The sequence below is a fragment of the Megalobrama amblycephala genome, linkage group LG12, assembly GCF_018812025.1.
Source record: "Megalobrama amblycephala isolate DHTTF-2021 linkage group LG12, ASM1881202v1, whole genome shotgun sequence".
Classification (NCBI taxonomy): Eukaryota; Metazoa; Chordata; class Actinopteri; order Cypriniformes; family Xenocyprididae; genus Megalobrama; species Megalobrama amblycephala.
Genome location: NC_063055.1, coordinates 3,510,660 through 3,525,000, shown reverse-complemented (window position 1 = coordinate 3,525,000; position 14,341 = coordinate 3,510,660). Strand labels below are relative to the sequence as shown.

Below are 14,341 nucleotides of genomic sequence, written 5' to 3'. Positions count from 1 at the left end.
GATCCTCAGTCTTTATTCACCTCTTTCTCATGGTTTCTCAAAAGTTATCCAAGAATATCAGTTCTAATAGCGTGTGGAAACTTTTAAACCATGTGTGTTACAACTAGCCCCTACATTAGCACCTCAGGCAGTTCATTAGATTTAAAAATGATTAAAATGCATCACTGCATCTGGTCTATACATTAATGTACAGGACATTATGGGGACACTCACATCGGTGTGAGGGTGTAGGGGTGGTGTGACTCCAGGCGGAGGGCGTTTTTTGGAAAGGTGGAGGAGCGCTGGTGTAGTTCTCACTAGAGTCCCACTGGCGCTGACTACTCCTCTGGACACGTACTGCAGGGAAAACACACACAAAACGGCCCATAAATAGGTTATTTCTGCCAAAAACAAGTTTAATGTTACAGCACTCTACGCCTGTAGAAAGATCTGATGTGGACCGATCCGCACTGCCTCACTGATCATTGGCATTCAGTCCGAGACGCTGCTCATAGGCATGTGCCTCGTTCGCTCCTTTACACATTTATTCCCTTCATTTCTTTTTCTTACATTTTCGGGCCAGCTCTAGTAAGGCTGACAGCAGTGGAGGAACCATCTCTCTTAGCTCACGTTAGGAAACAAACACTCTGGAAGACAGATGGAGGACATTGTTTTGGATTCTGACAGAAACAGATCCTTCTGACACTATGCAGCTGTGTCACTAACGATGCTTAATTAGGCATGCAGCGTGTCACACTCGTTAGGAAGTACCACGCCCATCAGACAGAGATAAATCTGCACATCAAAGAGGTCCTGTGCCTTTCTTCTCTTTGTTTTAGGCCACTCTCTTTTCTAACAACTAAATGCTTTAGTTTCAATGATTTTTTTGTCTCTGTTCCTGTTAAAAAGAGCTTTCAGACAGAAGACAGGAACAATAGTCATGCCTTTAAGGGCCTCCAAAAAAATTAGTCACTGGGAAAACATTTATTTGTGACATACAGTATATGTTACTAGCAAAAAAGTATTTTGTCAGAATGCATGGCTACTTTTGAATGACCATCAAAGGAGTGAGTAAGATGCTATTTACATCTAGATGGTGTAGTTATGATATCTGCCAGCAGGGGGCTAACTGGACTATACAGGTGCTGGTCATATAGTTAGAATATCATCAAAAAGTTGATTTATTTCACTAATTCCATTCAAAAAGTGAAACTTGTATATTATATTCATTCATTACACACAGACTGATACATTTCAAATGTTTATTTCTTTTAATTTTGATGATTATAACTGAAAACTAAGGAAAATCCCAAATTCAGTATTTCAGAAAATTAGAATATTACTTAAGACCGATACAAAGAAAGGATTTTTAGAAATCTTGGCCAACTGAAAAGTATGAACATGAAAAGTATGAGCATGTACAATACTTTTGCCTGAATTACTGCAGCAACGCGGCGTGGCATGGAGTCGATCAGTCTGTGGCACTGCTCAGGTGTTATGAGAGCCCAGGCTGCTCTGATAGTGGCCTTCAGCTCTTCTGCATTGTTGGGTCTGGCATATCACATCTTCCTCTTCACAATACCCCATAGATTTTCTATGGAGTTAAAGTCAGGCGAGTTTGCTGGCCAATTAAGAACAGGGATACCATGGTCCTTAAACCAGGTACTGGTAGCTTTGGCACTGTGTGCAGGTGCCAAGTCCTGTTGGAAAATGAAATCTGCATCTCCATAAAGTTGGTCAGCAGCAGAAAGCATGAAGTGCTCTAAAACTTCCTGGTATATGGCTGTGTTGACCTTGGACCTCAGAAAACACAGTGGACCAACACCAGCAGATGACATGGCACCCCAAACCATCACTGACTGTGGAAACTTTACACTGGACCTCAAGCAACGTGGATTATGTGCCTCTCCTCTCTTCCTCCAGACTCTGGGACCCTGATCTCCAAAGGAAATGCAAAATTTACTTTCATCAGAGACCACTCAGCAGCAGTCCAGTCCTTTTTGTCTTTAGCCCAGGCGAGACGCTTCTGATGCTGTCTGTTGTTCAAGAGTGGCTTGACACAAGGAATGCGACAGCTGAAACCGTCTGTGCGTAGTGGTTCTTGAAGCACTGACTCCAGCTGCAGTCCACTCTTTGTGAATCTCCCCCATAGTTTTGAATGGGTTTTGTTTCACAATCCTCTCCAGGGTGCGGTTATCCCTATTGCTTGTACACTTTTTTCTACCACATATTTTCCTTCCCTTCGCCTCTCTATTAATGTGCTTGGACACAGAGCTCTGTGAACAGCCATCCTCTTTTGCAATGACCTTTTGTGTCTTGCCCTCCTTGTGCAAGGTGTCAATGGTCGTCTTTTGGACAACTGTCAAGTCAGCAGTCTTCCCCATGATTGTGTAGCCTACAGAACTAGACTGAGAGACCATTTAAAGGCCTTTGCATGTGTTTTGAGTTAATTAGCTGATTAGAGTGTGGCACCAGGTGTCTTCAATATTGAACCTTTTCACAATATTCTAATTTTCTGAGATACTGAATTTGGTATTTTCCTTAGTTGTCAGTTATAATCATCAAAATTAAAAGAAATAAACTTTTGAAATATATCAGTCTGTGTGTAACGAATGAATATAATATACAAGTTTCACTTTTTGAATGGAATTAGTGAAATAAATAAACTTTTTGATTATATTCTAATTATATGACCAGCACCTGTACTAACCAGCCAAACCTTGGTTGAATATAGCATATTTTGGCAAATATAGTAGTTGGTCTTACAGGTATTCTGTTTCAGAAAATTAGCATCATATGCACAGTACACTGAAAAACAGTCATTACAAACACCCAAAATATCACAGAATGAGAGTTTACACTAATACACTTGTCAACAGTGTTATTGTTAACTAAAACTATTAAAGTCCCCTAATTTCATCCCTTAAAACTCATTTTTGATCACCAAAATGACCTATTTAAACAGTTTTTTCCTGTGAAAAAAATTCTTCATGGCTTAAAATAACTTGAATATAACTCTACAACCTTGCCTCATTTAGTATATGCAGATCAATGAATATGCAAATTAGCCCCGCCTCCACTCGCTCATGCCAGCTCAGAGATCCACTTGGTCAACTTACTGATGTAAACGCTGCACAATGGTATCGCTCTTTACAACATCGGACACAACGTCACCATGTCAGAGTCAAACAGCTGCCTTCTAACAATCAGTATCTTTAGAAACGCTTTAACAACTCAGAACGTCAGTGGAGAAAGTTCACCCATCATACACCCTCCATATTGCTAAATCTACATGATTTTTCATATCAACAGAAAAATATACTGGGATAACCTGGCTTCTCTCGAGACTCCCCTGCTAGTTCGCTGTTAATGATATGCTAAAACCCGCCGGCACGTTGATGTGATTGGTTACAAGGTAGTTTGTGACCTCACAAACACCAGCGATTTCAAACCACTTTTTTCACTGCAGTTTTAAGGAGAAAATACACAGCAATGGTGCTGACTTATGAATTTACACATGGTTTGTCTTAAAGCAAATTCAAAACCACATAGACATATAAACAACATTTAAACTTGATTTTCACCACAGGGGGTCTTTAAAACTCACTTTCATTAATTGAAATAAAACTAATAAATATTTCATCTAAATATTAAATGAACTTGAACTTGAAATTAAATGTCACATCTAATAATGACAAAAGCACATAAAATCACAAATATTTAAACTAACATTAAAATGAAAACTTTGTCAAACAAACAGGACACTAACCTTTCATTTCAAGTGTGAATGAACCAGAATAAAATCTGTTGGCTTCCAAGAGATCAGAAATTATTAAAGTATGTTTATTCTGGTGAATTAAACATGCAAATGAGTCAGGTCATGTGACATTACAATGAAAATATAGCAGACTACAGTTTGAATGGTTAAACTTTTATATATATATTTTTTTAAAGAAATTAACTTTATTCAGCATGGGCACATTAAATTGATCAAAATTGACAGTAAAGACATTTATAATGTTACAAAGGATTTTCTCTTTCCTCTTTTAATGATTCAATTCATCAAAGAATCCTGAACAAATGTATCACGGTTTCCACAAAAAATATTAAAAAGCTGTTTTCAACATTGATAATAATCAGAAATGTTTCTTGAGCAACAAATCAGCATATTAGAATGATTTCTGAAGGATCATGTGACACTGAAGACTGGAGTAATGATGCTGAAAATTCAGATTTGATCACAGGAATAAATTACACTTTACAGTGTAAAACAATTCTTTTAAATTGTAATAATATTTCACAATATTACTGTTTTTACTGTATTTTTGACCAAATAAATGCAGCCTTGCTGAGCAGAAGAGACTTCTTTTAGACTGAGCCCAAACTTCTGAACTGTAGTGTACTTTATAACATACTAGTAGGCAGTATTCAGTATATACTGTACTATACAATATATAATGCTAGTATTCCATTCAGAACATTCCTCCGTTTTCAATTCTGCAATGTGGAAAAGGACTCCACATATGAGATTATTATCTGACACATGAGCTGCCCAGTGAGCTCAAGCTTCAGCAGAAGAGGAAGCAGGTGTACAAATCACTTTATAGCTGCGGTGCGCCCGTTCATATCACATTTCTACAAAATCCAATGATACAGTCAGAATGCAGTTTTCTAGTAACACAGCAAAGCCAGAGTGAAGGCTCTGAGCTTGTGTGTGTGTGTGTGTGTGTGTGTGTGTGTGTGTGTGTGTGTGTGTGTGTGTGTGTGTGTGTGTGTGTGTGTGTGTGTGTGTGTGTGTGTGTGTGTGTGTGTGTGTGTGTGTGTGTGTGTGTGTGTGTGTGTGTGTGTCTGTAGGGTAGGGGAAGTCTTGCCTTCAGTGTTCTGCATATTAATAATGACTCATGATACTTGTAAGAAAGTGGCCCAAAGCTGGATGCCAACAACCACTACAAACCAACACTGGCACAAATAAAGGTCAAAGAGACACAGAAAGAGAGAAGGAGAAAGGAAGATGAGATGAACATGTAAAGCAGCGGCTGTGAACTGAATTCATGCCATAAATATGGAGAATAAACACAAATAGGATCTGAATTAAAAATAGAGCTTTGATAATGCTCTTATTGTGCTAATGCTGGCGGACAGGAAATCAGCCTTGATGTCCGTCTTGTTGAAAAGAAATGCTAACAGCGCAATACACCATGATTGCATTTTTTTTTTGTGAAACATTCTGGTAAAAATATACATTTCAATCATCTCAGTATGTTGAGTTTTTTATTTCAGCAAGTGGTGTCCAGATAAAATAAATAAATAAATAATGTGAAACGTTTCAAACTGTGGTATGCCATGCTTTTTTCACAGTTTTTAATTTGGTAAATGGTGTCCAAATATAATAATAAAATAAAATATTATGTGAAATGGTACTGCAAAAATATACATTTCAAACTGTAGTATGCTGAATTTTTGTCACATGATCTCACTATGTTCAGCAAGTGGTGTCAAGATAAAATAAATAAATAATTTTGCATTTAAGCATAAAATCATCTAAACTCTTGGTAGTCTGCTGAGTCATAAACTACAAGTACAAAGTAAAAAATAAATTTCATATTTCCAATCAATCAATTCAGGTGCAGTATTCTGTGTAGTAAGATCTTGTTCATTGCACTAGTGGCAAAATGTAGTAGTAGGTCAGCTGGATATTCATATAAACAAAAACATTTGCACTCTACGTGTTTGGATAGTATGTACAGTCTGCACAGAATTAGTATGAGCAGTATGCTTTTGCAAACAGAGCCAAGGTTAAGTTTCTTGAGAATAAATTCTACAAGCGTGTGAGTATCAGTCACTACGAGCCTCTGAGTGTGTGTTTATGAGCGATGTGTGTGTGTCTGCAGACCTGCATCATGTGTGCTGTGTTGAGAGGGCAGGATCTCTAGTTTGGTGAGCTCTGAGGAGCTGGACAGGAGCTGCTGAGCCTCCATCAAAGAGCAGTGCTCTGTGCTCATGCCATCTATAGCCAGGAGAATATCTCCCACATGCAAAGCACCACATCTGAGAAGAAGAGAGAAAGACAGCAAGAGAGAGACAGATAGTGGTAACAAGGTGAGAAAGTCATTTACAGTATGTGGAGCAAAGCAAGAAACAGTGAAAACGGGTGAGTCACAACAGACGGGAAGCTGTGAGGTGAAAAGAGGATAGATAAAAATGTTTATTTTAAGAAGAATACTTTCTGTTTCATGCTAATTAAATTAAGTTTTGAATTATGTAAAAGTTTATATCTTGCAATTCTGAGATAAAAAGTCACAATTATCTTTTTTTATTCAGTGGCGGAAATGACCCATGCTTTTGTACGTTTGTAGTAATGCATCTGTGCATGTGATTCTTTTCATGTATCGATGTGTCTGCATTTGTGTGTGCTCACCTGTCCGCAACACTAGCAGGCTTGATTTTCTGGATTGTAATGACCTGTTTGTTCCTGTAGAGGGAGGTAGTGAGACTGAGTCCCAGTACTGATCCTGCGGAGCGCGCGATGTCCACCTGCAGCGGCCCGGAGGACTTCTGGACCGAGTCTGATACGAGGCCAAACCAGAACCAGAGAGAGACAGAAATAGGAGGTATTTCACTGGTAATTCAGAAATTAGGTAGAGAAGGAAACCACTGACCATATGTGCTGTTTTCTATTTTAATTTTTTTTTTTAAATGTAATTTATTCCTTCACATGATCTTTCAGAAATTATTCTAATATGCTGATTTGGTGCTTAAGAAACATTTCTTATTATTATCAATGTTGAGCTGCTTAATATTTTTGTGGAAACAGTGAGACTCTTTTTTACAGGATTCTTTGCCAAATAGAATGTTGAAATGAACAGACATGATTTTAAATATATATTTTTTAACATTATATATGTCTTTACTGTCACTTTTGATCAATTTAATTTAATGCATCCATGCTGAATAAAAGTATTAAATATGTAGTACACTTCTGAACAGAAGTATAGGAAAGAAAACCCCTTTAAACCATTTGATGGGGTCTCAGTTATATATCATTTATATCATTTAAGGGTATGTTTACACGACAATGATGCACTAAAAATGGAAAAGTTTTTCCTTTGCGTTTTTTGCAAAGTGACGACAACATGGTCAAAACAATCACCATTCACACGGATTCATGAAAACGTTTAAAAACGCTTTATTATTCATGCCAGGCCAGTAGATGGCGATGTCACTTTGTAAAGAAACACTACACGGCTATAGACTGAACGCGTAATACACATGCACGTCGTCATCGTTTTCACAAGTTCACGTTTTTGAAAAGTTTTCAAAAGTTTGAGTTTTTAGGCCCCCAGAATGCCATTGTAGTGTAAATGAACGGCCAAAACTAGGGTTGCAAAGTTTCCGAAACTTTTTGGAATTTTTGTAAATTTTCGTACTTTTGGAATGTTTCTGGAAATTTAGCAGACATTTTCAGCCCCTTTGCAACCCGAGCCAAAACACATAAAAAGTTTTCCATTTTTAGATGAAAACGGTGTCGTTTAAGTGCCCCCTAAGTATCAACTTTGTCTCAAATGTTCCTTTTAAAATTCCTAATGAGAAATAAAAATGAAGCTTTAAAGGGTTAGTTCACCCAAAAATGAAAATTCTGTCATTAATTACTCACTCTCATGTCGTTCTACACCCGTAAGACCTTTGTTCATCTTCGGAACACAAAATTAAGATATTTTTGATAAAATCCGATGGCTCAGTGAGGCCTTCATCGCCAGCAATAACACTCCCTTTTTCAATGCCCAGAAAGCTACTAAAAACATATTTAAAAAAGTTCATGTGACTACAGTGGTTCAACCTTAAAGGCCTTCTAAATTCGCCTGCAAAATTTTCGCACGTTAAAAAATAAATTCGACCTCACGTTATGTCAATCACGTTTGCACACTGCCTCCGAAACTTTCGTCCGTCAAAAAAATATTCGGATCAGGTTCGATTTTCTGCGTTTTTCACATCTGTGTCACGCATTTTGAGAAACGTTTTGACAAGTCAGAGCCACCGTACACGAACGCAAAAATCCCGAATGCCATCTGACAAGTTGATCCACGTTGCACAAAACAGGAGCACTGAATGACAAACAACGTGAGGAATACAAAGAGACCGAATATAAAGACAGATTGAGCCAGTAGCAAAGCATCAAACTGAGCGACTGCCATCCTGAAGTAAACTTTGAAACGTTCGGACAATCCCGCATCTCCTTGATGAGGTGAATTCTCCTTTCCCTCTATGCAATCTCGTAATTGGATGGACCCAATATTTCCTCTTTTTAAGAAGAGAGGACAACTAAATCGTGTATTTAGCATTTTGTATTGTTTTGTGATTTTTTTCCCAACGCATTCATTAATACGCATCGGACTCAGTGTGCAAGGTCTCTGTGCGTGACGAATTTTTAGGATTGCAAATACGAAAAAATGCATGCGAAAATTTCGGACTCAGTGTGCAAAGGCCTTAATATTATAAAGCGACGAGAATACTTTTTGTGCGCCAAAAAAAAACAAAATAACGCCTTTATTCAACAATATCTAGTGATGGGCAATCAAAACACTGCTTCATGAAGCTTCGAAGCTTTACGAATCTTTTGTTTTGATTCAGTGGTTCAGAGCACCCCCCCAGTGGTGAACCATTGCAATTTCAAAACACTTATGACGCAACAAAGTCTTGTTTACTGAAATCATTTGAACAAAAGATTCGTAAAGCTTCGAAGCTTCATGAAGCAGTGTTTTGAAATCGCCCATCACTAGATATTGTTGAATAAAGTTGTTATTTTGGGTTTTTTTCACATAAAAAGTATTCTCATCGCTTTATAATATTAAGGTTAAACCACTGTAGTCAAATATTTAAATATGTTTTTAGTAGGTTTCTGTGCATTGGAAAAAGGGAGTGTTATTGCTGTCATGGCAGATCTCACTGAGCCATCGGATTTTATCAAAAATATCTTCATTTGTGTTCCGAAGGTCTTACGGGTGTGGAACGACATGAGGCTGAGTAATTAATGACAGAAATTTCATTTTTGGGTGAACTAACCCTTTAAAGGAGACCTATTATGCCCCTTTTCACAAGATGTAATATAAGTCTCTGGTGTCCCCAGAATGTGTCTATGAAGTTTCAGCTCAAAATACCCCACAGATCATTTTATTATACAATGCCATTTTTGAGTTGGCTGTTTTCATGCATGCATCTTTAAATGCAAATGAGCTGCTGACAGTAAGCTGGATGTCAGACGGTGCGTTTTCTTTCACGTGTTATTGCACTTAAACTGTCAGAAACACAAAGTTCACAAACACAGTCAGTTCTATGTCTGTAAATGTAAACAGCAAGTAAAGAAATTGCATGTGTATATTAGATCTGTGTGAAAGCAGCGCAATATACAGTACCTGCTGCTCTATATGCTCTTAATATGAACCAAGAAAACAAGAAAATCACTCACTGCTCGATTAACTTTAGTAGCTTTAATAAGAATACATTTCTTACTTGAATGCTGCTGTTAAATGCTCTAAACATGACTGTGTACAGCTCACTGAGGGCGGGGTCTATGCTAATCATGGGCGGGGCCTACACATTTGTGACATCACTAAAGCTAGACACCTTGTTCTGAGACACTGATTTATGGGGATTAAAAAAAGAGGAGTGGATGGATTTTTAATCATTATAGGGTGGTTGTGTACACACACTGCCGACACATTTATGTTCAAACATCATGTAAAAGTGAATTTTGCATAATAGGTCCCCTTTAAATGCACAGCAGCTCTGATCAGAGAAATGGTGTTTTGTCTCTCCTATGGGAATCTGGAGGGGCAGTGGAATATGTTTCTACTCTAATTAAGGCCACATGAGAGTATCTGTGCACACAAGCATACTCAAGCGTGTACGTGCGTCTGCGTGCACGTGCGCATCTGTGTGTCCGCTCACCCATGACCATGATGTCGTACTCGATGAGGAAGAAAGCCTCCTGGCTGCTCTGCATGATCAGGGTCAGAGCGTCAGCATGTTTCTGTCTGTTCACGGCAACACCGTTCACGCTCAACACACGGTCGCCCGCTCGCAAGGTTCCCTCTCTGACAGACGGAGGAACATGGAGAGACGTACGGAAACACAAAAAGACAGCAGTAGGGATGAGACGTGAATGCAGACGTCAACCTTAAAATAAAAGCATCCTTTTGCATGAACAATGGAAGTGGAATCGCTATGCTAATCTAATTCACTTTAAAGCATTAAGTCGACTTTTTATATGCATGTGTGTCTCTGTGTGCGTGTGCTTCAGGCTGTGTTCTACCCTTCTCACTCATTCTAATGTCATCAGCCTATGCTTCAGTTAACATGTGTGCCTCCAGAACCAGCTTACAGGGTTCAACGCTCTCACACACACAACATATAGAATGCTCTCATTAATGTACACCAAATACATTGCATCTCACACACAGACACAATCAAAACTCCATTAAGGGAATATTTACACAAATAACCTAGGCGGATGCATACAGACGGCACTGATGTGACACACACACACACACAGATGCAGAGAGCTTCATGATGATTCAGACATTGTGCTAATTAATAAGCAGAGATGTTGTAAAGGGCCTGTCTTTCTGTTATAAACGTGTCTCACGCACACAGAGATTTGAGTCATCGTGGTCTCACCTGTCTGCGGGTCCGCCGGGCCTGACGTAGGTCACCACTAGAGGTCGAGCCTTATGCCAGTCCTCATGAAAGCCCCCTGAAAGCATGTGAAACGCACACCTGACATGCCAACCCTACTGCCTTAAGTGATAGTAATAAAAAGCAGCAGAACACACACACACACACACACCACCTGCTGCCCTTGAGAGTCATACAAATGCTCTTAAATAACTTGTTCAATGCTGTTGATTGCCAAAGAAAATAATTTTAGTCCTTTTCCCTCAGTTTGTAAAAACAAGTCAAATTGAAGAGCTGAATTTCTTTTGCAGGACTCACAAAGTTTTTTTTGTCAGCCGGATCACTTTGGCCTAAAATAATTTCTTTAAGTACGCCCTGAGATTAATACAACAACACATTCACATCTCTCACAGATTTCTGATGTGGGTTAAAGGATTAGTTCACTTCTGAATTAAAATTTCCTGATCATTTACTCACCCCCATGTCATCTAAGATGTTCACGTCTTTCTTTCTTCAGTCAGAAAGAAATGAAGGTTTTTGAGGAAAATATTCCAGGATTTTTCTCCATATAGTGGACTTCACTGGGGTTCAACGGGTTGAAGGTCCAAATGTCAGTTTCAGTGCAGCTTCAAAGAGCTCTACATGATCCCAGACGAAGAATAAGAGTCTTATCTAGAGAAACCATCACTCATTTAAAAAAAAAAATTAAAAAAAAATAAAAATAATTTACTTTTTAAAATTCGAAAGTACGGAGCCAGTTTGTACAAAGTGAACATGACAAAAAAGGTAAAACAATGTCGGATGGTTTTGAAGTTGGAGGAGAAAATGAGATGAGTTTTTCGCCCTACCGTAGTACTTCTGCCTACGTCATGCGTGACCTTTCCAACATGATTACGTAATGCGTGGAGCGTCACAGAGGAGTGCAAGATGAGCATTTGTGGTTAAAAAGTTTATTTATTTATTTATTTTTTTTAGAAAATGGCCAATGGTTTCTCTAGATAAGACTCTTATTCCTCGTCTGGGATCATGTAGAGCTCTTTGAAGCTGCACTGAAACTGACATTTGGACCTTCAACCCGTTTCTCCACTATATGGAGAAAAATCCTGGAATGTTTTCCTCAAAAACCTTCATTTCTTTTCGACTGAAGAAAAAAAGACATAAACATCTTAGATGACATGCGGGTGAGTAAATGATCAGGAAATTATAATTCTGAAGTGAACTAAACCTTTAATGGTAAACATGGGGACCTTTTTCACATTTCTAGGCTTCTCAGAAGTAGAAGTTGTCATAGTTGGGTAAACTTCTATAGCGGTGAATGGGACTTTCACAGGACTGCAAATATAATTTTTGTATTTTCATTTGCAAAATAGCAAAAGAAAATAATCTGCGATAGTGTTTCCACGGCTTTACAAAAGAGGGAAAAATACAGAAAGATTGATTACGTTGGTCAGAAGAGAGAAAGATGCGAAATTTGCAGTTGTTCCCTCAGTTGTTGTACTGTATTAGAAACACCCTCGGAGCAGCGCTAATTAGATTTTTTGTCATTACTGCAAAGGTAATATAACACTAAGTATAGAGTTATCAATTAAAAACTATATTACTTTATTTACGATGTTGATAACTGTGGAAACACTTCATAAATCACCACAGTCTGTAAAAGGGTCCATTAACTAATTAACATTTCATTTAGATTTCATTTTAAAATTGTTTATTTTAATTTGACATTTTTATGATTTATTAAATTTAATTATTTGAAAAAAAAAAAATCTGCCGTTTCCTCATGAAATCCTGTTGTATTAAACCTGGAATATTCTTTAAAGGTGCCATCGAACGTTTTTTTACAAGATGTAATATAAGTCTAAGGTGTCCCCTGAATGTGTCTGTGAAGTTTCAGCTCAAAATACCCCATAGATTTTTTTTAATTAATTTTTTTAACTGCCTATTTTGAGGCATAATTAGAAATGCGCCGATTCAGGCTGCGGCCCCTTTAATTGCTCGCGTCCCTGCCCCCTCCCGAGCTCTCGACTCTATCATTGCAAAGTTCACACAGCTAATATAACCCTCAAATGGATCTTTACAAAGTGTTCATCATGCAGCATGTCTAATCGCGTAAGTATGGTATTTATTTGGATGTTTACATTTGAGTCTGAATGAATTTGATAGTGCTCCGTGGCTAAAGCTAACATTACACACTGTTGGAGAGATTTATAAAGAATGAAGTTGTTTATGAATTATACAGACTGCAAGTGTTTAAAAATGAAAATAACGACAGTCTTGTCTCCGTGAATACAGTAAGAAACGATGGTAACTTTAACCACATTTAACAGTACATTAGCAACATGCTAACGAAACATTTAGAAAGACAATTTACAAATATCACTAAAAATATCATGTAATCATGGATCATGTCAGTTATTATCGCTCCATCTGATGATTCAGCTGTGCACAGATCCAGACATTAATACTGGCTGCCCTTGTCTAATGCCTTGAACATGGGCTGGCATATGCAAATATTGGGGGCGTACATATTAATGATCCCGACTGTTACGTAACAGTCGGTGTTATGTTGAGATTCGCCTGTTCTTCGGAGGTCATTTAAACAAATGAGATTTATATAAGAAGGAGGAAACAATGGAGTTTGAGACTCACTGTATGTCATTTCCATGTACTGAACTCTTGTTATTCAACTATGCCAAGATAAATTCAATTTTCAATTTGATGGCACCTTTAAAAATATAAAGAGTAATAGTTGGTTTGATTTCAAACCCTCATTGGTGTATTTTTTCTCTGTTTTAGGGTCGTAACATTTGAAATATTAATGTAAAGACATTTCAGATTTCTAGATTTCAAATAAATGCTTTTCTTTTGATCTTTCTATATAATAATCAGAAATGTTTCTTGAGCAGCAAATCATCATATTAGAATGATTTCTGAAGGATCATGTGACACTGAAGACTGGAGTAATGATGCTGAAAATTCAGCTTTGATCACAGGAATAAATTACATTTTACAATATATAATAAATTAGAAGATGTAGTTTAAATTATAATAAAATTTCACACAGTTTTTACTTATTTTTGATCAAATAAATGCAGCCTTGGTGATTTTTTTTATGATTTAATGCATTATTAGCACAAAACCCCCTGCAGTTTCCCTCATGACTGGGAAACGGTATTATATTAAACCTGAATTATTCTTTGTAACATAATTTCAAATAATGGCTAGTTTGATTTCAAGCCATCATTGATGTATTTTTCCTCAGTTTTATATTAATGTAATGACATTTCAAGGTGTCTGATGGTGATTCAGTACCTCTCAGAACGAAGCCAAAGCTGTTGCCTTCTTTTTCCAAGCACACTTCGATGGTTTTCGAGATGACGCTGCAGGGATTGCTGGGAGCTAAAGACACAGAGAACAGCTTGTGTTACTGTCACAGCTCTACACACTGAAATCTACATATGTTTACTTTCACAGGAGCATAATCTCTAATGCCACAATATAATTGTCACATATTACTTGAGGACTCTACTGAAAAGTCCCTTACATTTCTGAAGGATCATGTGACACTGAAGACTGGAGTAATGATGCTGAAAATTCAGCTTTGATCACAGGAATAGATTATATTTTAAAATATATAAAAATAGAATATTTTAAATTTCAATGATATTTCACAATATTATAAATGTGAATT

The 14,341-nt window shown here is 37.5% G+C and overlaps 1 protein-coding gene across 6 annotated transcripts in view; it reads right to left on the bottom strand.

The window, feature by feature from the left end:
• Nucleotides 1–14,341, bottom strand: part of grip2a (glutamate receptor interacting protein 2a) — a 58,286-nt gene that overhangs the window by 23,212 nt on the left and 20,733 nt on the right. For 5 of the 6 annotated variants that reach the window (XM_048209862.1, XM_048209864.1, XM_048209863.1 and 2 more), the window contains exons 5-10: nucleotides 13,963–14,049; nucleotides 10,654–10,729; nucleotides 9,925–10,070; nucleotides 6,398–6,545; nucleotides 5,873–6,027; nucleotides 214–336 (exon numbers count right to left, since the gene is read on the bottom strand). In XM_048209862.1, coding sequence (XP_048065819.1) covers nucleotides 214–336; nucleotides 5,873–6,027; nucleotides 6,398–6,545; nucleotides 9,925–10,070; nucleotides 10,654–10,729; nucleotides 13,963–14,049 — 735 coding nt within the window. The remainder of the gene's footprint in view (nucleotides 1–213; nucleotides 337–5,872; nucleotides 6,028–6,397; nucleotides 6,546–9,924; nucleotides 10,071–10,653; nucleotides 10,730–13,962; nucleotides 14,050–14,341) is intronic. The other variant, XM_048209860.1, reaches the window with a different exon arrangement.